At 37.0% G+C, this 24,279-nt stretch overlaps 2 protein-coding genes across 13 annotated transcripts in view; both read left to right on the forward strand.

Moving 5' to 3' along the window:
- On the forward strand, window positions 1-17,927 carry LOC103710913 (uncharacterized). 11 transcript variants are annotated; one of them, XM_089930881.1, is made up of 10 exons: window positions 1-581; window positions 683-807; window positions 911-1,125; window positions 1,280-1,416; window positions 3,818-3,904; window positions 6,397-6,456; window positions 8,338-9,626; window positions 10,637-10,831; window positions 11,144-11,375; window positions 14,816-17,927. In XM_089930881.1, exons 2-6 carry the CDS (start codon window positions 800-802, stop codon window positions 6,421-6,423), a joined length of 474 nt encoding a protein of 157 aa, XP_089787007.1. In that variant the 5' UTR covers window positions 1-581; window positions 683-799; the 3' UTR covers window positions 6,424-6,456; window positions 8,338-9,626; window positions 10,637-10,831; window positions 11,144-11,375; window positions 14,816-17,927. The 11 variants fall into 11 exon arrangements, with proteins under 11 accessions (XP_089787007.1, XP_088578470.2, XP_088578469.2 ...); XM_088722344.2 differs by having other exon boundaries at window positions 9,484-9,626; XM_088722343.2 differs by having other exon boundaries at window positions 2-581; window positions 9,493-9,626.
- The window catches only part of LOC103710912 (protein LIKE COV 1-like), a 10,540-nt gene continuing 4,033 nt past the window's right edge, over window positions 17,773-24,279 (forward strand). The window contains exons 1-2 of one of the 2 annotated variants that reach the window (XM_026806170.4): window positions 17,773-18,127; window positions 22,813-22,865. In XM_026806170.4, the coding sequence (XP_026661971.2) occupies window positions 17,975-18,127; window positions 22,813-22,865 (206 nt within the window). In that variant the 5' untranslated portion in view covers window positions 17,773-17,974. The remainder of the gene's footprint in view (window positions 18,128-22,812; window positions 22,866-24,279) is intronic. The other variant, XM_008796839.5, reaches the window with a different exon arrangement.

Here is a 24,279-nt window from a genome sequence, read left to right on the forward strand (position 1 = left end):
AAATAACGGCAGCGCTCTTCGACTTTCTCCCGCTTGGTTCAGACAACGCGACAGCGAGCGAGAAAAGAGAAGAGAGGATGAGAGAGCGAGGGAGACGCAGGAAAGAAGGAAGAAGGCGTCGCACCGAGCGGTGGACGAGAGGCACACACAGTTGAAACTCTACGATTATTACACCTAGCTAGGGTTTCGATCCAATGCCGGTACTCCGTCTCTCCGCCCCTCTCTCGTCTCCCTCCTCTATTTCTCGTTCTTCGTCTTCTTTTTCCGTTTCTTTGCCCAGCTAGGGTTTCGATCGAATGCCAAAGGGTTTCGCGCCATTAGAGCTCCGTTTCTTGTTGCACTTCTTGTCGTTGTTCGAGTTCTTGGAGGTAATAGTCACATTGTCTGTTGGAGGTTTTGATTTTTTGGTTTACTTCTTCTGTTTCTTGATTCTAACTTTTTTCTTTACTTCTTATGTTTCTTGATTCATATTTTTGGTGGCGGCTCTGGGAGTTTGTGAGGATGAAACATGTGCGGTGTTGGTGTATTTAGAGGAGTAGATGGTGAAGGAAGAGCTTGACGCAGAGCTGGTATACATCATGGTACCTTGAACAGAATTCAATTATTGTTTTCTGTTTTTATATTCATATTTTCGTTTCAGTTCCATCTTAATTTCCACTATTCCTGGGGGTTTATGATACAGTGTCGGCGACCTCAACCAATTATGGAGGGAAATATCTCTTGTCGGTTGGTGTCTTGATAAGTTGAGGCGTGCAGTAGAGCTTGTTAAAAAGAATGGGTAATGTTTCTATCTCTCTGAATGGGAAGGTAAGCTTCTGTATTACTGGTCTCTTGGCTATAGAAATTATCTTTTCTTTGTGGTAACATCTTGATATGATCGTGAATATTTTCTTGCGTTGTTCTATGATAGATCTGTTGTGATGTACCTCTATGAGCTTTCTTTGCGGGTTATTCTTACGGGATCTAAAGGATCCCAAGAGATCTGGTATAACAATCCTTTTAGCGATTTTGATGTGAAATTGTACAACTATGAAATAATGCTGGCGATTTTTGCCTGGCCAGGAGCTCAGCCTCACCAGCTGCACCTACGGCATCTTGCCTTTTCTCACTCACGCTTAAAAATTGGTGATTTCTTGATGTCTCCTTCTTTTAATTTCTTGGCTTCTAGGGTTTCTGCATCTTTTCTTGCTGTCTTATTTCTTTTTTTTGGTTTTCTTGATTTCCAGTTTTGGAGAATGGTTGACTGTTTTGACATCATCTTCATTGTGAATTCTTCTAGGATGGGAAAAGCTCTATTTCAGAAGGATAAAGAAGAAGAAAATTGGAAAACATCAGAAGATAGTATTCAAAAGCAGAAATCCTGGGGAGGAACAAAGAAAATCTTGTGAGACTTTGCAATATTCAGGGATTTTACAGGTTGTTTCAATTGCGTCCATAATAATTAGGGCAATGGAGAATATTAGCATAATTTAGTAATTGTCCTTCTTGAAATATTTTATTCTTCAACTGATCAAAGCAGTACTGGAAACCTTGTTAAATTTAATTAGTCAGTAGGCTTATTGCTTGCTTGTGGCTTGTGAGACATTACCTCGTCAGCTTCCAAGATTTAGAATTAACAAAGTGAGTAAAATATTCTTCATGTAGAGGCAACCAAAAGAGCTGCTTAAGTGAATATGTTTATTTCATTTGATCAAATTTTAGAACTAAAATGTGTAGAGAGAGCAGGAGATTAGTTCATTTTCCATCTTCTTTGACACAATAAAGGAAAACGATGACTGATAAAATTGAATGAAGGGCTGATTGATGTATCCAGGTCCTTTTTGTTGTTTTTACACTTTCTATTCTTGCATCCATTTTATGCGATACAAAAGGATAGATGATGTTTCTGATCCATGGTCAATGCAGTGGTTGGTTTCTTACCGATTAATATTATTTCTGTTTCTCATATATCATTACGCTTCCTTTGTTTAGGTTGATTGCTGTATGTGCAATAAATGTGTCTATACTGGTGAAAAAGTATGATAATCAGTTAAAGGTTGTTGAAAACCTTTTCATTGGACGTGCACAAAGCAAAAATTTGGACTTCCAACCACCATAAAATTTCAAGTGCCCTGAAAAATGTAAAGTTTTTTTCCCCCAAATATAATAAAGCTGCAGCTGTACCCTTTTTATTGTTACTCACATTTGTATGCGAGGGTTTTACATGTTGAGTGTTGGTTGTTAGTTTGTTTCATGGTCTTATATCATAGCCTTATTTTCCTTGTTTGTGCATGGCTCTAATACTTTTTTTCCTCAACTTCTCTCTCTCTCTCTCTCACACACACACACACACACAAACATGCCTATAAATGGCATATTGGTACTAATCCGCCGCAAGAAAATAACAAGCAAAATTCATTTTGTACAGATGATGCACACACACACAGACATATATTTATGTTTGGTGTTATTTGATAAACAATACTTCTTAGATAAGTAGAAATTAGCAAGCATGTTTCTACAGAAACTAGTTTATGCCTTGTGCCTATTCACAGCTGCTACTCTGATTCTCATAACTGATGATTTTGTCTTGCTGAAAAGTAGACTCAATAGTGATGCAAGTTGATTGGCTAAATCCTAATTCAAATCATCATGTATTCTACTCACCCAAAATTGATCATGTAGGCTGGACCTCCAAGTTGTTCTTGTACACTTAAAACCTGAATCGACTTGGATAAAAATCTAAAATGTGGACTGATATTCCTACCATGAAATATAGTGGATTTGATATTGCTTTGGATTATAAGATAGATACATAAAACTCAGATCCAAAACCAACTAATTTTGGACTCGAAATCCTACATTTATATCCAACTGAGGTCAGACCTACTCATGCTAGATCTAACTGCTATCAGAGTGGTAAAAAAGTTATTATACTTTATGTGTCCATCAAACATTTAGCAGGTAAAATACTTCTCTTTGAAGCATTACATTAGAAGTGCTTCTGGATCAGAAAAGCATAAGCATTAGAAGTACAACCTTATAAATCTTACAAGTGAACGAGCATGGAACAGTGAACTGATTGATGGAAGACAGTTCTGAACCAGATATTCTGTGGATGGGTTGAATGAGTATAGGACTAGATCAGAAGAACCATGGCCGAACTTGGATTATCTGGTGCTGGCTTACCAGGGAAGATTAGCTTTTTCACCATGTGAAGGTCAGGTTAATGTATTTATCATTTGATCTTGTGATGTTCACATTTAGGGATAGGAAGTAAAGAATAGAAAGTTAATACAAAGATATATAACAGGTAACAAATTTTAGTTGTTAAATACTGATAGTTCTACCATTATGCTTTGCAAGATAATATAGTTACTCTGTTGATAAGTTCTCAATCTGTTGTATAGATCACAGTTGCAGCAAATAAAGATGGTGAAATTAATGGAAGGAAAGATTCGGGTGAAAAATGTATTCTGCTCTCATCTTTCTTTTAATAACAAATCTGGAAAAAAAGATTTTCATGTCAGCTTTAAAGCTGAAATTGCAACAATTCCTTGCCTTTCCTGTGCTTCTTACTCTTTATTCCTTCATCTTGATATGGTGACATCTGCAATGGGAGCAATCAACATAGAAGAATCATCAATGTGTCTACTTTTCTGAATGGGCAGGCAAACTTTAAGGTTATCGTTATCATGGATATTAACTTTGTTTGCTGGTTATTCATGAATTAAATGTTTGTAAATTAAAGGACTCTAAGAGATATCTTATAAGAACCTTCATGGAAATTTTGATGGGGTGAAAATTGAAATTTTGCTGGTGATTTTGGCCCAGCCAGGAGGTTGGCCTTGCCGACTGGGCCTATTGCTCTGCTGGTGATCTTCGGAGGTTGTCAACCTTAGGATCAAGTCATGTTGATGCATTGGTGGGTAATCCTGGAGTTCTTACTTTTTTTCTTTCTTCTTGTGTATGATTTAATCATCTTTTCAGTGCTTTACAACACGAGAGGACTTGAATGGAATTTCTTTCTTTCTTTCTTTCTTCTCTTCTTCCTTCTTTTTTCATGCTGGATGGATTTCTTATTTCTTGTGAAATATTCTTGTGCTACCTTTGATTTTTTTGGAATATTTCATTGTTAGAATGCTTGAGTAGAACTACTGCATTGCAGTTTCCTTGTAGTTTCTTGTTTTCTTCCTTCCTCCCTTTCTTCGATCCTTCTCCATGCCTAATAGATTTGTCTTATATCTCGAGAAAGATTTGATCTTGTGCTATTTTACTAGTATGTTAAGTAATTTTAGTGTTGGTAAATTTGAAAGAATTACTTTCTCATTCATTTCTTTCTTTCTCTTCTGTGCTCAGCAGATTTCTTATATATTGTGAAAGATTTGATCTTTTGTCATTTGACTGATTTATTCAGTGATTTCAGGATTGGAATGGTTGCATAGAATTATTATAGTGCTCTTCTCCCTTTTCTATGCTCGATAGATTTCCTCTTTCTCATAAATGATTTGATTTTGTGCTATTTTACTAATGTGTTTGGTGTTTTTGAATCTTTGATGGTTTAATGCTTGAATGGATAATTGCTTTGCAGTTTCCTTCCTTCTTTCTTTTCTTGATTGATAGAACTCTTTTTAAAATTGGACTTGATAATGGCTTATGATTTATGAGGACTAACATGGATATTAGTTAATAAAATGTATTGTTTAGCCCTATTTTCATTTTGTGTTTCTTTGAGAATATTTATAGAATCAGGCCAATTTGAGTTTATATAGGAAGGCATCGGATGTTGAGGTGTAGGAGATTGCAATAAACACTGATTATCAAATGCAATAATAGCAGTATTATAAGCAAAAATATGTTTACACAAATTTGTAAGCATGAGGTATCATATTATGATTGTTTTTACTAGCAGCGGCTGGGCACATAAGTGAAACAAAGATGAAAATGCCGAGGTGGAAGAGGATGAATCATGTTAAACACACTAATGTTGAACACACTAAGGAAAAGTTGGTTGATATATGTTGAATGGTTACCAGGAAATTAAGAGTAGTATAAGATAACTTGAGTAGTGAAGGGATTTTAAAAGCACAAAATGATGGTAGATGTATCCTCTGTGGAAAGTTATGACACCAGAGGCCTCAAAAAAGCTCATTCCAAATTACAGATAAGCTTATCAGTTATGCTTTCTAAGAGAAACAAGTAACTTTATTTGTATTTCCAACTCTCATTCCTTCAAAAATGGGATACGAAAATAAATTTCTATGATTTTAATGATCTTTGTAATACACATCTTGCTTCTGTTTTCTTAGTGGAACACCAACATTGTTTGATATTTTCATTTAGAAAAACGTTTTACCACACTACTCCTTTACTGCATCAGTCCCTGCGTGCTAGAATTATCATGGCCCCATGGGTATATAAAGAGCTATGGCGACTCCAGAACCACAGCTCGTGTGTGAACGACCAGACTTAACATAAATGTAGCCACGGGAGCCATTCTAAAAAGGGAGAAATTAACACTACTTGGTGAAATAGGTTCTTTTAGAATCAATGCCTGTCCCCGTGCATGTACCACACAAATCCCTGACTTCCACAGGGGACTGGTCCTGTGAGTGAGGAAATGCTTCAAATTCTGCCAGTTAACAGCACTCTTTCATTTATGTAGAATTGTAAAGCTTCCAGAGTCCAAACCAAGGTTCCAAATGCTGCAAATTCTGCCAGTTAACAGGATAGTGGTGGAGAACTGACTTAGTTGTTATGAACACCTTCAACACAGATTTGAGAAGTCTCTGATAGGGTGAGCTTGAGTTTGTGTTGTCATTCCACAATATGTGATACGGAAAAACCTAAAATTACATGCATGAAAGTGTACGAAAAACTGGTGGTGACATCAAATCTAAAAACCCCTCGAAGAAATGGATTCCAGAGCAGGATTCATAAAATTGATTGCAATATTTGGGATAAGGGTTCTTGTTTATAGTTTTTGAAACTTGTGGGTTGATGGGAGTCTATAATTTGGTGCTTGTATTTCCTGCTTGTGTAGTGAAGATGATATCTGTCTCATGTTCACATTTTGCTTCTTTCTCAAATACAGTTACCGTTTTATTCATTTTTTATTGGATGTCCTCTTATGTTTGTTTTCGTTAGCTAGCATTTTTTTTTTCTAATTTCCAATCATCTGTCCTCTTCCATAAGTAATCCGTAACAAAGCCCTGCTCATGATAACATTACCTATGGTACCAGCTTTGAATCATAAAAGTTTCTGCTAGTGCCAAACAATATCTATTAGCAGGTTTGAAGTCTTCACATGTTGATTAATTTATTTACTTTATCTATGTAGTCCTTGATTTGCCTTTATTAATCTAATTATTTCTTATTTACTTTGTTTTTTTATTTGCCCTGCCTGATAAATTTAAGGTTTCATTGCTTACATTGGAGTCATGATCCTGTAGGGGGAAGCCTAATAAAAATGAACAGGTATGTTTAAATCATTGCCCTAAATTTTTTCTGTTAAATTACTTAAAAAAGTTCTTTGTTAAGTTATTTTCTTTGTTTTGCAATACTGTCTTAATTTTAATGAAAGCTTGTCCTTTATTTTGATCTCGAAATGCTAGATGATAGGGTAAACACATTATTTGCTTTGTAGTTAGGTGTTATTATTCTTGCTCAGCAACTTCAAAAGAGATTCTTTGATCAAAACTCCCCCCATCCTCTTGTCAAGTAATGCTTCACCACATTTAGTAATATTTTGCTGGCTCATAGTTACTTACTAGCATGTTTTGTTCTTAGAATTCTAGCTTATATGCTGCTTTGTCTTGACAACTAGTTAAAACATTCCCCTTGACATTCTGGATTTGTACTGAGCTTTGTTATTTCTGTCATTTTGCTAATCAGTGTTTGAACTTAATAATATTTTTGCTTCTCTATTTCTGTGCATTTGCATGGGTCGTCTACTAGGTAAGATGGTGGTTCACTGATAAAATAATACTGGGTAGTGAAGATTCTTTCTCTGAAAAAGTATTTTTAGATCGAGAAGTTATGAATTTTAAATCTGGCTAGAAAAATGAGATTATAGGGCTTGTGTCTCAAATATGCATTTCTAAAGTGTTTCCATATCATGGGCATCTCCAAGAGAAACATCTGCAAGTATAGATGTTTGTAATTGGCCATAAATTATTGAGGAAAAGAAATTACTGAGTGGTATGTTGTTCAAATATTGCATGTAGCAGTTAGCCAAATTTTATCTTATTAATGGAACATGTTCAACATTCTAGCTCTGAAGCTGATACTGCCATCTTGTAATGTTCACCTAATACTATTGAAAATATTCTGCTTTTTCTCAAACATAGGTACATCTATCCAATAAATTTCTTTTATGATTAGAAATAAATTTTGTTGAGCTTCTTTTTTATTTTAACTGATATGTATGCTTAATTTATAATCAAATGAATCATTTTGGTTATGTACTGAACAAATACATGCGCATTGGTGTTAAGAGATAAATTGGCTATACAAATAGATGCACGTAGACTAGAGAATCATGCCTTGGCCTCATCATGGAATAGAGATGATCTGATATCACAATGTGGCTCCTCAAGTTTCATATGCAATAAAATTGAACCCTATGCTTTCTTACACTATTGAAATAATTTTCGGGTAAACTTTTTATTGCTGAAACTGTGTGATGCTCATATAGCTACCTATGGGAAAAGATGCTCAAAATAAGGTGAGAGAGAGGGGGGACTATGTAGACTTACTGTATTCTCACCCCATCTGACTTGTGAGCAAGAGAAATTTTGAATAATTTGAATTCCACCGAATGTGCCTTGTTGGTTGGAGCAATACTTTGTGGAGCAAACTATTATTTTCCAGTTAATCAGGCTATGGCACAAGACCAGGAAATCTTGAAGTGCTGGAAAGAGGAAATCTTGTTTGTATTTGAAGCTTCTTCAAACTCGGAAATTAAAGTTATAATTTCTTTAGTATCCTATCTGTTCCCTGCTCCCACAACTTGTTCTGTTTTATTCTTTTTTTGTTAAATTTAAATTTCTTGTGGATGAATTTTTCTTAACAATTGCAAATAAAAACCATGATTCTCTTTAATAATTATTAATGGTTACTCACCATTAATAATTTGTGTACATAGACAGTATGAAACTGCCAGATGCAATATTTATAGGAAAGAACAACTGCTTTTTGCCCTGTTGGAAGATCTTATTGGTCGTGGAAAACCTAATCGGACTGATGAGATTTTCTGGCATCCAACAGGGCCTTAGTGAATGGCTAGCAAACACTTAAACCAGTTGGAACTGCCTCATGTTAACTGTTATTATGTCTTTTTTTAAATAAAATTCTCAGACACTCAATGGGATGGGCCTGAGGTTGTAAGCGAGTTGGTTGGAGAAACCGAGAAAAATAAGAGAGATTTACTTGCTGATTCTGAGGAGTCCCAAAGGACTTGAGATGTGCAACTAGTATGTTCTTGGTTTTTTTGATTATTTTGTGCCTTTATAATCTCAGGTCATTATTTATCATTTTTGATGAAATTGATGCTATCGGTAGAAAACATATGCTTCTAAAGTCAGCCATATAGATAGCTTGATTATTAAGGTTAATTTTTCAGTATCTTTTATGCACCATCAGATTCAGAATTCTATTTATTAACATTGTTTTCTTTTTTCACATAACTGAATTGATGTTAGTCTATTACCAGGACATGTCTTTGTTATCATTTTTTCAGCGTTTGAAATGATATACTTGAATCTCAAAAGGTCTTTAATTGAAGTGAATATAATATACAAAAAAAACAAACAGAGAGAACTCAGTGAATTCTAGGCAAAATTAAGAACTGTCTGAGAATTCGGTAAAGACATTGCTAATGAAATTTAAGCAATACTGGTGAAGTAAAGGAGGAAATTAGAATTGTTGCAGGATTAAATTTTGGTAGCTCATATATGAAGTATATAGAATGCACTGATTATTGAAAATGCAGAAGCTCAATTAGAGTTGTTTTCTAATAGATTCTCCTAAGTAATTGTTTCAAATGACAGAGGTTGTTGATGGTATTTAAATTGAAGCAACCTGGCTGAAGCCAAGAAACAATTGCAAATTGTAGGATTATTTAATTCTTTTGAGAACTAAGTGAAGATCTATTGGATGACATGCAGACTGTGAATATATGAGCTAGATGTTGGGCAGACAAGAAGGGTGTTAGCATGTAGATGAGTATCACAGACCATCAATGTGCACCTAGATGAGAATCACAGGCTATCAATATGATGACAATAATAAGTTAATATTCAAAATAAGTACACCATAGGAAGTTTATGATTGTGTCAATAAAGCATGTATATAAAAAACTAGCCAAGATGCCACGAGCATTTGCTACGAGGTTTTGAGCTATTCAAGTCAAAGAAATGACGATGGTTTACTTGCATTGGCAGAGGATGTAAACTTGAAGAGCTTGTATGATTGAGTTTTTATAACCAGCTAATCTTTTGCCAGTTTCCTTAGTTTCATGCAGTATTGTCCGAGGTCACAGCTTGTCAAAGTGAACTTCAAAGTCTTTTCATCGAGGTGTTCTGTGTTTCTTTCGGCCAGCCATGTCCTCAGCAGTTGAAATAGGATCCTTGTCAACAAATTGAGCTGTACGTTTGCATTCTGACATCTGCACTTGCTTTTACATTTGTTATTCTTAACTTCTTTACCCAAAGTTTCTTTTATGAATCTATACTGATTGCTGACTTAATGAAATGATCATGCATTTAAGAAATACTAACAACTTCCGTAAATAACACAGGATATTTCTGCACTTCATAATCAATGAAACTATTCACAAAAAGTTCTTGAACTTTTCTGAATTTCCATAATCAATGAGATATTTTTTTATTTTTTTATTCCATTTAGTCTCTAACATATTGTAAAGACATCAGATCTTGAATTTTTATTTGTTGGCAAAAGAATCCTGAATATTTGGCCACCTTTTCATTGCGATTCCATTTGATCATCTCTGTTGCTTTATTGTTTTCCTTCTTATTGTGAATCGAGCAATTAATAGAATATCCACTAAATAGTCAACTTATTTACTTAATTTTTAGTACTTATTATATTTGTATGCACTAATCTTGCCTGGTTTTTTTAGGACCATTACTACCTTGTTCATGTCATGAACCCAACTGTTGTCATCATTCATCTTTTTGCCAGCATATCTGGAGACCCTAAACCCCTTTGAATAGTTTCACTCTTTTAAAACTAAAAACTTATAACCAATGATTGTCGTCTCATCCCGCACTGCTCGGTTTAGGGTGTACTGACTTGTACTGGGTCAAAATCGGGATGAGTTGGGGTTTCAGCTTAGTACATGCCTCGAACCAGCCTGAACTGACCTAGATCAGTCTGTACCAATCTGAATCAAGAAGTACTGTCTTGTACTGGGGTGTGTACCATACACATTGTAATAAAAAGTGAGAAAAAAAGGTTTGGAGCTGTTTTACCGGTAACATTCCGATACAGTATCTAGTACTGAGATTGTGAATGTTGCTTGTAACCATTTATTCACAATAATGTTCTTATTTTGGCATTGGATGCCCAGCTAACTGTCATAGGAGTACAAATAACAGTGATGCAATGAACACTAATATTTTATTTAATTTGCTAGGGAAATCTGCATGTATTATTAGATGAGAAAGATAACTCCATTGTGCATTTGGATGACAATGCATAATTACATGCTAAATGGCATTGTTGACTGTGGTGAGAGACAAACATCTATGGACGAGTTGTGCTTCTTGTGGAGCAAGTTGAAGTGAGCAAGGGAAGCCCAATAATTACTTGTCTATTAGAAGGCAGGCAGGCAGGTTTCTTAATATCTGTTTTTATCACCTGCCATTTTTGTTATGTTTCAGATGCTTCATTGTGTTGTCAACGATAAGATTGCAACGGCAGCTAAAATTGATTGTGACATCCACTTCCCCTATGTCAAGATTATAAGATTATTGTTCCCTTCAATCTATGATTCAGAATACTTGTTTATGATTTCATTTCTAGCTGGCTTATGATGCTTTCAAAATTAGATATTTGCAGAAACATAAGCAGGAGCAGAAAATGTGCAAAAATTGTTTGACAATTTCTGTAGAGTTCTGATCATAATCTGGTGGGTTGGCAGGGAAGAGAGCGCTAGAGGGCGAGAAAGGGAGGGAGCCAAAGCGGAAGAGGGGAGGGAGAGGACAGAGGTTCACGGGGCCTGATCCCCACTGGTTTTAAAAAAGACATTGACAGGCTCTTTTCTTTTCTTTTTTCCTTTTAATCTCACAAGGGATTGGGCTCGCAACCCTCCATGATCTCCTGTTCCCTTCTCCACCTCCCCCTCTATATCCACCAATCCCACTGATGTCCAGGTCCGGCATGATTTCACCAAATATGACCCTAATATGATTTCAGGATATTAATCTGTTTCTATCGTATGTACTATATTGAATCTCAAAGTATGTTTGTATTAGTAAAATGTCTTTTGAATATTCTTGTCTTTCATATTCTTATCATTTCTGGATTTTTAATTGATTGTTCTGTGTCTTCTCTGTATAGGTTTTGGAGGATATCCTAAAACTCTGATTAGCATTATAATTTCAGTGGCATTGAAACACAGCTTCTAATACTTATACTTCCTATCAACATTAGGCTCTCAGGTAATGCTAATATGAAAAAATTGTTAAGCTACTAGAGAGTATGAGAGAAATGAATTCTGGGCAAATATAGCACAAAGCAGCACATTTAAATACCTGTCTGAGTAAAGGATTAGGAAAATACAAATTGAATATAGAAAATAAAAATTATATAAAGCAAAAATAGTTTTATATGAACTGGAAACTAAAACATAAAAAATACATCGAAAAATATAAAGTGAAATTAAAATATAAAAATAAAAATATGAAAATATTTGATGGATGAATGTGATAGGATCGAGCATTAATATATCTTTCAGAGTTTGTGATTTACTTATTTGTGTATGTGAATTGCCAGAAGTATTTCTTTTTTATTGAACTTATTTGTTTTGGATATCTTTCTTTATGGAAAGAAATCATGAAGGAGAGAAAATATCAATAAAAGGAGCGTATATTACTTGACCTCTGCCAAGTTTAATTTTAGGGTATTATTTATTTGGACAACCTGATCAGAGGTGGAGGGGGCAGAGAGGGGAGGGAGGGGTGGGACTTTTAAGCTAAACAGAGATTTGGTGATTATTAGGAAAGCGGGTGTGTGAGATTGGTAGGAGGAAGATTGGATGTGCAAAGTGGATGAGAGAATTGAGCTTGGGTCTCTAAAGGAAAATTTTAGGTGGAGTTTTTATGCTGAAAAGAGAGGATTAGAGATAATTTGGAAGGTCATTGAGTGGGATTGAAAAGTTAGTGGATAAAAAAAGGCAAAGAGAGAGGGGCAAGAATCATGAGGAAATGAAAAAAAATATAAGCTTGCTCTACGTTACATTTTTTTTTTTTTGATATGAAGCATTCCAAGTAGGAATAGAGTGAACATCCAATATTTTGCATGAGTGACTTGCATTGTGCAATTTAGGGCATGTTTAGCTATTCCTACAGGATTGGGCTGAAAATCCTATAGGATTCGTGGACAGGTTCTTAGAAAATGCAAGTTAGACGGGTCAACAGGTATGATTGCTACAAAATTTTCAGCCCAATCCTGTAGGAATATCCAACAGACCCTTAATGGTTTTTCATGACTTCCTTGAGCTACAAAAATCTAGTTAGTAACACAAGAACACAACAATACTTATTTATTTGATTCTTTTGGAGGGAAAGAACATTGAAACAATAAGCAAAATGGACTTTCTAGGGTCTCTTGTTATTTATCATGCGTTTGATGTAATTGTTAATGTTTTAACATTGGGTAAGAAAGATGTGAAACGTAAAATTATTTGAGAAGAAACATTACTTGTTTTGCTAGAATGGACTGGTAAATGTATTTAGATTTCAATAATGAAATTATGGAATCGTAAATTGCCTTTGAGATATTAGACTTTTGAAAAAAAATTCCACTTCTGATGTTCTAGAATGATGGGTTGGGTGGGAAGAGGGGAGTTAAAAGCAATGCATTGGAGGCTGAAGGAGGCATTCCCATAAATTTGATGCTAAACCAATCACATTCCTCTATATATCAAAAAAAAGGATCGCATTCCTCAATATATTCTCCAAGATCGACCGAAGTACCATATCGAAATATTTATTTTGCTCCAATTGATCATAAAACATTAAGAAAATGGATTAGATACTTTCTATGTCTAGTTAATGAAACAACTTATTCTGTAGTCTGAAATTATTGCTTACAAAAGTTCTCTTAGAGACTAGGTTTGTCAAGCCAGTTCCAGGGTTCGTACCGGCAGGTGATCGGTTTGTTAAGGTACTAGTGTGCACCACACCAACCCGATGCATACCGGATCAGAGAGGGAGAGGAAGGAAGGGAGGAGGGGGGAGGAGAGGGGCAGGGAGGGAAAGAGAGGACTCACCTGGGTCTCACCATCGATGGTGACATCGTCAGATGGGAGGCGCTAGGTTTTCGTTACAAGAACGAGAGAGGCATTGTCGTCCAATGCGGACAGGAGGCAGCTTGATTTGGAGTTTTTCTCAAGAGAGCGGGAGAGGCATCACCATCAGATGGGACTAGCGGAGGAGGATAGGAGAGAGGGAGAGAGAGGGAGAAGGGAGAGGAGAGAGGGAAGAGGAGGATCTAAGAGAGGGAGAGGGGAGAGGAGGATGGAAGAGAGGGAGAGAGAGGGAGAAGGGAGAAGGGAGAGGGGAGAGGGGAGAGGAGGATCTAAGAGAGGGAGAGGGGAGAGGAGGATCGAAGAGAGGGAGAGAGAGGAATGGAAGCGCCCTCGATTCGAGATTAGGAGAGAGACTAGCCAAAACTCTCACGTCTTAAACCACTTCGAAGAGGTAGACGGTTCTGGTTAGGGACCAATCTAGTTCAAGACGGTTTGGCAGTCCCTGCGTGGGGACCTTGGAGCATGAAAATCTCAAGCTCCTAAGTTAACAGCTACAATGTCCCCATGTATTCAGAGGCCAATCTTGATATACTCAAATAAAAATTTCTTCTTAAGGTAGGCTTCATTAAAGCATGGTTTCCCTTGCTTGTTGAGTCAAGTTTAAATGGTTTAAACCCTCATTATTTTTTTCTTTTTCTTTTTTTAATAATATTTGTTGTGATTTTTTTTAGTTTGCATTAGCTGAAGTTGTGGGTTTGTTTAGTCTAGTTACTAACTTTAATATAATAAATATATTAAATGGCTAAGTCTCCTAAGTTATGCATATGTGTATGTGGATGCTTGTCTGACTGGAAGTTCAATTTAGGTCATACTTGTTCTGAAAGCTGCACTTTGTTTAGAAGAAGCCACTTGGCTTCGAGAAAGAAAATTTAATCAACTAGCAGTACTACCTGTTCAGCTAATGCTTCAAAACTGTCATCTATCTGCATGCCACTAAACTGGGAAAAAAATTTTTCATTTACTAGTACTTCAGATAATGGGGTCTTTATTGATGCATATGCATTGGGTTCTTTTTTTCTGTTCTATTGTTAAATAATTTATCATTATAATCTGAGACGTGAGTTGCATGTGATTGTACTTTTGCCAAGATTATTTTGTCGATGTGCTGGATGAAGGCAGGAGGGATAATTTTTAGCAATTGCATGCTATTTTTTCAGTATTGCTTTTCTTAAGATTTCAAAAACTCAACCTTAGACAGTCTTCTTTTTATCCTCCTCTCCATGATCTGTCTCATATGCTATATGCTCCATAGGATTTATCCTCAGAAACCTCCCTCTACAGGTGGTGCAAGGGCTGAATGTATTTGTGAAAAAGTCAACAGCTGAGGCATTGCAGTGTGAGCTGTATCTTGTTTCACTTTAAAGCCTTCTCTTTTTCTGTATTTTTGATTCTGCACAAGGAAAAGAATGTGTAAGGATGGAAATAATTTATTACTGGCATGTGCTCTCTGTAGGGGCTACCAAGCACAAACCAATAAAAATGATGACAATAGTGTTAACAATCATCCGGATTGTTCAAGTTGCACCATACTTGTGTCAGATGTTAGATTATATTGCTTCTTCTAATGAACTCTTATATAGACCATGATTTTAGGCTTTTTTTTTTCTGGGAGGGTTAAAGGAGGGAAGGACCCACCAAATTTATCAAGGAAAGGGGAAAAGATAAAAAAAATTATGAGAAAATAAGCAGAAGCAGAAGTGGAAAATACAAAAAGTTAGAGGAAGGAAGAGAAGACAAAAGGAAGGCAGTAAGTTTTCTAAACAAACTAAATTCGACCACTTCTGCCAATCATTGTTTCATTCCCCACAAGATTCATGCTGGGGGGGTGGTGTTGGGTTGATATAGGTCATGCTCAACAGGGTTGCCCAATCCATAAGTCCAGCAGAAAATTCAGTCCAATCTTGCTGGATTATGCAAACAGGCCTTTATGTTCTTGGTATATAAATCAATATATGCACTCCCACTTTTAACTACTGCACCCAATAATGAAGATCATATTTACCAGAATCACTTCAGACAAAAGTTGGGCAATGGTCCGATGTCCGCTCCTCCAACCCCCCACCCCCACCTAGAGCATATGCATCAGATAGAGGAGAAACAAACACTTGGCATGTGCTAAGCATGTTACTAGATTAGGATAAAGGATCACATGCCTCCTCCACTTTTGGTTGTTGTACCTGTGTTTCTCCTTCTCAAAATATAGATAATCTGTCCCATTTTTTGTTCAGTTCTTGTCCCAGTGTTGGCTATACAACAGGAGGTGCCCCTCCCAAAAACAACATGCTATCTTGCTTGCCTTCATCCATGCATAAATCCTGCACCCTGCAGACCATATGCACCCATCAGGGTACTCGGATTCCACGAGTTCCTTGCAAATCAGCAGCACTTCAGTCATGTGGGATGCAGTGATGCCTGTCAGTTTATGCTGCAAGATATGATCTTCAACCTCTTCTTTTAACTAGAGCGACAAGTGAAATGCCACTTTTCCGTGCATGTATCCTGTGGGACTCTCGGGACACTTATTTGGCATTTATCATGCTGATGAGAACTGAGAAGTCAATTTGGAATTTCAGTGTTTGGAATACTGTAAATTGTCATATCATGCATAACCACTCTTTACTGCATTATGTGCTGCGGAATTTGCATGATATAAATTGTGAGTAATGATTTAGGTAATGATCTGTCATTGTTTTTTCTCCAAGTTAAAATAATGTCATTGTAAATGCTATCAGTTTTGCAGTCTGCTAAATTCTAGAACTCTGATCACCAATATGCTGGAGGTTAAGTATTGTTTGGGAGAAGGCCACTCTGCAATTTTTAGTAGCCCATTGCTTGCTGACCTCTTCTTAGAAAAAACAGAAAATGGCTGACAGCATTAAGGATATACAAAGGGGTTCGGGTTGTATCTTTCGCACGAAAGCTGTTTTTTGCCACGTGCACAGTTGAATCGCACAATAGCTGCTGCAAGATTTTTGCAGGCAGATGAAAGAGTTCGGTGTGCTTTGAGATCTTTGCAAGGCATGATCCAAAGCTTGATGTCGCAAAAGATCAATCATTCTTTTGCGCAAACCCTATTCAAAGGTCAGTATGCTGCCAGCCTGATTAACTGGAACTGGTTCCACTGATGTAAATTTTGGCCTGCCGACCAACCCATTTGCATCCTGGCCATGGAGTCAATATGTGATGATTAATGTTATCAATACTGATTTATCCCAAGGTGGAAATGAGCATGTGGACTGGAATATATACTTTATCAACAGAGAATTTTTACCCTCTTGTGGGGCCTGCATTCACCCCTATTTTTGTTGTTCTTATAAATTTTCATGGTCTTTGCTGCTTGATTGAATTCAGTCTCCATCTCATTAATTAAGTTTCCTTTTATATATGCTCTACTCTGGTGGCAATTTTGCAGAAGGCAAATTTGAAACTCCGTTTAGCATCCTGTCTTGGATGACAATACTAATCGACATAGTATCTAAAGTCCATTAATTTTGAGCCTTTTCTAACAAACAGAATCAGATTCCAAGTCTATAAAATTTCCTAGAGAGCCTGATCAATAAAACCTAAACGATCATAACGAATATTTTATACTCTTCAGAAAGGTGAATAAATATCTATATTCTTTTGGGGAATAATCGAGCTAACTTCCCGTTACATAAATAATCAACCCTTTTTACTTTAATAAAAGAAAAATCTTAGTAATAAAATGAGATTTTTTTCGCGCGACCAACATCCAATTCTTGCGGAATGAAAGATTCAAAGAGAGCAGCAGGCGGTTAACGTAGTTAATGTCAGGAAATGACATAACCGTACGCAGATGCACCTTTGGCATTTTCGATCATAGAGATAGTTCTTCGATTACATTATTCTTCTTACTGTTTGTCATGTTCATTTTTACTAAAAATTAATGCATCAACTTGTTTGGCATCCAAAATCAGGTCTCTAATCCATCCATCGTCGATCCTAATCCGAACTCATAAGATCTCAACCGTCCGCTGGATGGGGTTGCCTCCCTCATCGTGTTCTCCTCATACCGGCTAGCTCTTACCCAAGAAATGTGACTACTCACGGATGCTTCTCCCTGTCTCGTGCTCGCTTTTAGCTGGAGGACATCTGGGATACTGAGACCGTCGATTGGATCGACGTAACGCTCCCCACTGGGCCCCTTATTGAACTAACCTCCTCTCCATCTGTCTCTCCGCTGCTCCCCCCTCCCTCTCTCTCTCTATCTCTCTCCCCTATTTATTTTTTCTTTTCCAAGAAAGAGAGCCGAGGGAGGAAACTCGGCTTGGCAGTTCCCTTCGCTCTCAAATGCCCTAGAGATAAAGAGAGAGAGAAGAAACCATTTCCTTGCTTCGGTCTCTTCCTCTTCTAAAATCCAAGAAAAATAAAAGTATAAATCGAGAGAGAGTCAGAGAGAAGCCTTTGGATGAGAGTGTGATGGGAGACGATAAGAAGGCGTCTAGCGCGATGGGGAGCAGAGAGAGAGATCGGGAGCTGCTGATCCCGGGGGCAGAGGACCCCGCCGACGACTCCGATTCCAAAGCCTCCGCCTCCTCCTCCGCGGCCGTCCACCACCACTCCGGTCGTGAGGTGTGATCTAATCACCCTTCCTTTCTGTATGCTTCATATTTTAGGGTTTATTTTTGTTGACTTCTGGAATCTTACGTCGTTTCTTGGTTGTCTTAAGGGGCGATTAGAGGGTCTCTTTTGGATTTGTGGATTAGGTTTTTGTGATTTTCGTTCTCCTGGGTTTGTTGGTTTTGAGGATTTGGTGGAGATCCCCTTTGTCCTGTATGTTTCGATTGGTTTTCGTTTGATTGGAACATCGACTGTTGGAACAGTTTCGACCTCTCACATGAGGACAGGCACGCCGGCTAGCTGAGCTGAGGCTGGTCGGCTGTTGGGGAATCGACTGTTGGTTGAATGGTTTGCAAGGAATTGAATTTGGTTTGCTCCTTTCTTTCTTGCCTTTTTATTAGGATTGTCGGGTTGAAATTTGTCGGTTTTTGATAAACAGGAGTCTTTATCTTGTTTTTCTTCTATCTGGATTTGTTGGTTGGTTGGGTGGACTAATTATGTATGTGGTTTTCAAATGAAAGTTTTCTCTTTGGTTTGGGTTTTGTTTGTTTCAGCTGTTGTGAATATTAGATGAGCTTGATTATGATTTCAATGACGCACTTTATGGTTCATGCTAGGCAGTAGAAATGTTTGACTCCTTGCTATGGAACTGTTCAGTTTAAACAATAATTCTCTGCATGCCATCTTTCCTTATACGACAGTCATATCTCCTGCTGATATATTTTCTGATGCCTTGTTGATTGTCTGAAAAATACTTTCTGTTACCAGATTGACCTACCTTACATGACCATCCAAACATCCATGCATCCTTATTAAACATAATTTCTCCCTCTCATGTTTCCTTAAATATTTGTTTCAGTTTCGAACACACCAAACTTTCATGTGCATTATGGCCTATTTCTGTGGCCATTATAAAAGAAGAAGAAGCAGAAACTTTATTAATATCCTTTTTCCTCCTATACATATTGGTGGAACTGTGTGCAGATTTGCTGATATACTTCTGGATTAACGACATAAGTATCTGATCCAATTTCATTTTAGTTTGCTTTAATGAGAAACTGGGCCTGACTTTTGTTAATTGGTACATCACCTGCTACCCCTTCAGATTGCGCTATGATACAATTTCAGCTCCATGTGTAACTTGATTATTTCTCCACCTGCAGGGTTACTGCAGTGATATATAGGCATAACTTAGTTGCAGTGGTTTCAAATGTTTGCAGTCTCTGTTTTGTTTGTCATTGATGAACCCAATTGTGTCTGCAGTATACAGTCACTTGTATAGCAGAGGTCATGGTCTCATGGATAGCCTTCCAAGGTAATCATAGAATACCAACCAAGCCTAAAAGCATCTTCATGTATAATTTAAAGATTTAGGTACCTGGAAGGAAATGTATGTTTCCAGCTTTTTCTATATATTGAATAATTGAGCAACTTCAAGAAACACCATAACAAGAGATTTGAAACCCAAAGGAAAATGTTAAGTGTTTATACTGGCCTTTTCTTTGTATATGGAGTTAAATGATAATGAGCAAAGATTCTTGTCACATTTTCTTTAGCTCCTGGGGTTCTTGGTTGGTTATATTTTGTGGGATAATTTGGGCTTGAACTCTTAACCTCATTGTTGCACATCTCCTTGTCTACTCATTGCTATTTTTCACATTAAGCCCCAGGTTCTTGGTTAAATTCTGCTGTCACTTTTATTCAGTAAAATCAGCCTTAGGAAATGTGAGAATTATTGGTGGGATTATGTTTCTTTACATGACATCATGCATGTGTTGGGGCTTGAATACCATATCACAGGTAACATTCCCAGTGCTTGGGGAAGAAAGAGTGATACAAATGTTTGGAAAGAAGAGCTTATCTACATGACAACTAATGGAATGGTGGCAATCTATCTTAGCTCACCTAATGAATATAACTTTGTGTTAAGTATAATATGAGATTCATCACCCATGCACCTTACTCTGTTCACATAGCTCATGCCTCATTAAGTTTTCTATAACGATGCCTCTTGGATCTTTACCTAGGTATGAAATGTGTTTAAAGATCTTTGTTTACCTTGTGAAGATCCAACAAGTGTAAGTGGATGCGTGCAACTTGCACATTCCACTAACAACTTATGCCCAAAAAGTTTGAAGCAAGGATCCCTGAACCTTTATCGGGGGTCATACTGCGATTGGTTTGGTATAGTATTTGTATGTACAATATCGAGCTGAGGTGTACAGAAACTTGGGGGAGCGAGAGGGAGAGGGGGAAGAAGGAGAAGGAGAGGGTGGGAGAGAGAGGAGGGGGATAGAGGCACACCAATTATCGTCGTTGTGGAATGGAACCCTAATCGCTAGCATCATCACATCGTCGCATTGTTGTTGTCTTGAAGAGGAAGATTGGGAGGAGAATCAAGAGAGAGAGGAGAATCGAGATCAAGAGAATGGGAGAGAGGAAGAGAGAAGGAGAGGGAGAAGGATAAGGATAGAGGGAGAGGGAGAGAGAGGGGGAGAGGCATATCGGTTGTCGTTGTCAAGGAATGGAACCCTAACCGCTAGTTTTTTCTAGCCATCATTGTCCTGGAGAAGAAGATTAGAAGGAAAATCAAGAGAGAGGGTGAGGGAGAGGAGAATTGAGATCAAAGATCGGGAGAGAAGCATCGAGACTTCGAATCGACCGGCCAAACCATCCCAGTAATCAATTGGTCTAGTTTGGTACATCCCGAACTGCTCGGTTCCTAATGATTCGACGGTCACTGGATTGAAGTGTAGGTTAAGACATTCATATAACAGAAGGAAAGCCTTTATACCCCCTCACCAAAAAGAAAAGAAAAGAAAAGAACAAACATTCCAAGTAAACTTCTAGAAATTATTTTCTCCTATTCCAAATGCTTAGAAGTGAATTTTGCTTTCAAGGAACTTACTTTCAAAAAGCCACTCTCATGACGTGTTATACATTAAACCAAACATATCCAAAAATCTAAATTTAGTGTTCTGAAACTTCTAGTTGTCTAGAGTAGTTTATGGCATTTCTCTAGAGTCCTACTATCATCTCATAATTTTTTGTCAACCTTTAAGTTACTATAAATTATTTATGTTGGCAATCCCTTGTGAACCTCATCTATCATATGGTCCATTTCCTTTAAGGTTTTTTTAGCTTATCATGCTATTGAATTTGAATATTACTTAATATACGAGATCTTCTATGACTCTATGATTGTTTAGAAAAAATTTAGGTGTGAGATGCATGGCCAAGGTATGTAAGTGCTAGGCGGATGCCTAGCAGTGACAGACGTTGCTAGTAACACCATTTATTGGTGACTTCTCCAATAGCACTATCATCAATTGTGATTAAGGGAAATGATAAGAGAGGATAAAAAAAAGATTACCACCTTATTTCAGCCACTAATCCCTGCGAATTGCAGCTGCCACATAGAAGAGCAATGCTCCGTTGACTATTGAGCACTGTACCAGCATTTCTCTTCTCTCCTTCATTCCATGTTGACTTTTTTGTCGTGAAGGGTTAAGGCATGTGGAAACTGACATAGGGTTTAAAATTTTTGAGGCGCCTGGCTTAGATGCAAAAGCATGCCAATTAGCTGCTTAATAATGGGCCCACCCAGGCCTGTCAGAGCACTTGGTTGCCTCGACCCACCCAGTCCTGTTAGAGCAATTGGCTGCCTCGATCCATGTGAGGCCTGTATGGGACTTTGGTGCCTTGATCCACCTAAGGCAGCTGCCAAGGCCACGATTATTCTTTTTTTCAAAATGATGGGTGCTAGACATATTTCATAGTCTTGTCAATGCGAAACATTTAAAGAAAACAGTTGTCGAAGGTTAGAGATAGACAAGGGTCCACGAGGGAGATTAAGTGAAAATTGGCAGAATTCCAGTGTGATAAGGGTTTGTCGGTATTTCATTATGTTATGTGGCAGTTGTGAACAGTTTTAAGATCTTATTATGTACATCTAGTGGTCTCCTTGTATTTGGTGCATCAAATACGTATATTGGTGACTAGCCTCCATTGCGATGTCTAAATAGTAGCATTGGTCATCAGTCTCTGTTATGATAGCAATTTTACTCATGAGGGGATTAGAAGAGGCATGCTGCAGAAGGATATCAATCTGAAATGTTTTATCTTCTGCAGCAACCTCTCTTTAAGTTGAAAAATGTAGGTTGTGACATATTTTCTAGGAAGTTTTTAGCTATCTGGACCTTTTAGGAACCTATTAAACTTCTTTTCCCCCCTTTCTTTCTTTGATGGCTGACCCTTTTGAGCTTGTAAGTTCATTTAAGGAAAACATATATATGGACTTGAGTTTGACCTTTTCTTACTCATTAATCTTTATATTTATTCATGTTTTGCAATAAAATTTGTGAATTTTATGCCTTTATATTAGCACCTTCAAGACTGGCCAACTAATTCAATTTGTAAAGAACATCAGACTTGTATTTGAGTCTAGTCTCTACTATTTATAGTTGGAGCCCTGAAGTAGCTGTTGAAGAAGTTTAGATTGAGAAGATCATTTTCCATAAATCTCTCTTTATGTTTTTTACAAGAAAATTGCTACATTACACTATTCCGCATATATGACATTTCTATCAGATATTAAATGTTCAATAGCACTCAAAAGTATGATACTTCTTTGAGAACTAAGAATTGTTATGCAAAATATGTTCTAATTTTTAAACAAAAACAATTCTACCATGCAGGCATTTTATAAAGTTGTTCGTAGTTGGGCTTCAAAAAAGTTCATGACTGGATGGTATGTTTCTTGTATTATCTGTTTCTATTCATATATATTGAGCCAAGTATGTACTTCTTTGTTGCTTCTCTGTTTAGTTCTACGTATCTTATAACAGCTGTCTTCTGCTCTACATTATAATTTCATTAGTTGGAACTGTTTAACATGACACATTAGACCTCCGGACTTGTACTGCTGTCTTCTGCTTTGTACCTGCTTTTACATGTTTAGTGCCCGTACTCAGGCATAGCTTGTTGCTGGCAACTTCCATTAAAACCAACTTTGACACAAAAGTTTCATTTGCATGTTATCTTTGAGTTTTTATATTGTGCTTCTTACAACATTTGTAATATTCGACACCTCTTAATTTTCCTTGATAGCAAGGATATTTCAAGGTATTAACATGTGCAGTAATCATCAAATAATTATTTATGTCAGCTTCAGTTGATCTTGTTTCACTGTTTGTTCCTATTTTATTAGGCCTGGTCCTTTGACTATGTTAGGTGTTCCATGGGAATGGCTTTCATAGAAAGTGATGGAAAGTGGGAGTTTCCAGGAAGCTTTTGCATAAATTGTTACTAAAAGCAATAAATCTTGCTTAGTGATATTTCTTAGAAAAAGTAAGGGATAAAAATAGAGGATATAATTCAGGTTGAGATTTTTTTTTTGGGGTAATGGAGAAACAAGTCATTTAAATGGCAAATGGTAGCATTTATCAAAGATATGCACCAGAAAACTTGGAAGATCTTTGGAACCAAGGTTCGCTGTACCGGTCGGTACCGAGCGTACGGTACCCGTACCGATGGGTACCGGTATCGGTACACCAATGTCGGTACGCCTGACGTACCGCATACTGTACCATATCGACACTCGGTACACCTATACTAGCGCGGCACCGGTACGGCGAACCTTGTTTGGAACTATGTTTAAAATAACACCAAACTATTTTAATCACAATAACTACAATAATTTTGGTTGATAGAAGAAAGTTAGAGCAAAATTTGACAAAGAAGTCCTCTGTTAAGAAGTTGTGGCTACCCAGAACAACATCCAATGGTAGTAATCACCAAATGACTGTCTTATGGTGCATTGTTTATTAATGTTTATCTAATCGTGTATTTCTTTTTATTCCACAACTCAACTCAACTAAACTAAGCCTTAATCCCAAACAAGTTGGGGTCGGCTATATAAATCCTTTTTCCTCCTCTAGCATTCATGTTCATAGGAGGTGACTATTGTTTTATTATGGCCGTCAACCTACTGCAACTGAGAGTGACTATGTACAAATATTATACACAGACAGAATTCTTTTTTAGGCAATATAATCTTTTATTAGAAATTTAGATCATATTTTAAGAATTTGTGAAATCCAAGTATTCAACTGATGATATTTTTATTTGAAAAAGAAATCATCTCTGGATTATTGAATTCAGTT

This window comes from Phoenix dactylifera, chromosome 5 (genome assembly GCF_051530095.1).
Source record: "Phoenix dactylifera cultivar Ajwa chromosome 5, Ajwa_hap1_PhDact_Kaust_v1.1, whole genome shotgun sequence".
Taxonomy (NCBI): Eukaryota; Viridiplantae; Streptophyta; class Magnoliopsida; order Arecales; family Arecaceae; genus Phoenix; species Phoenix dactylifera.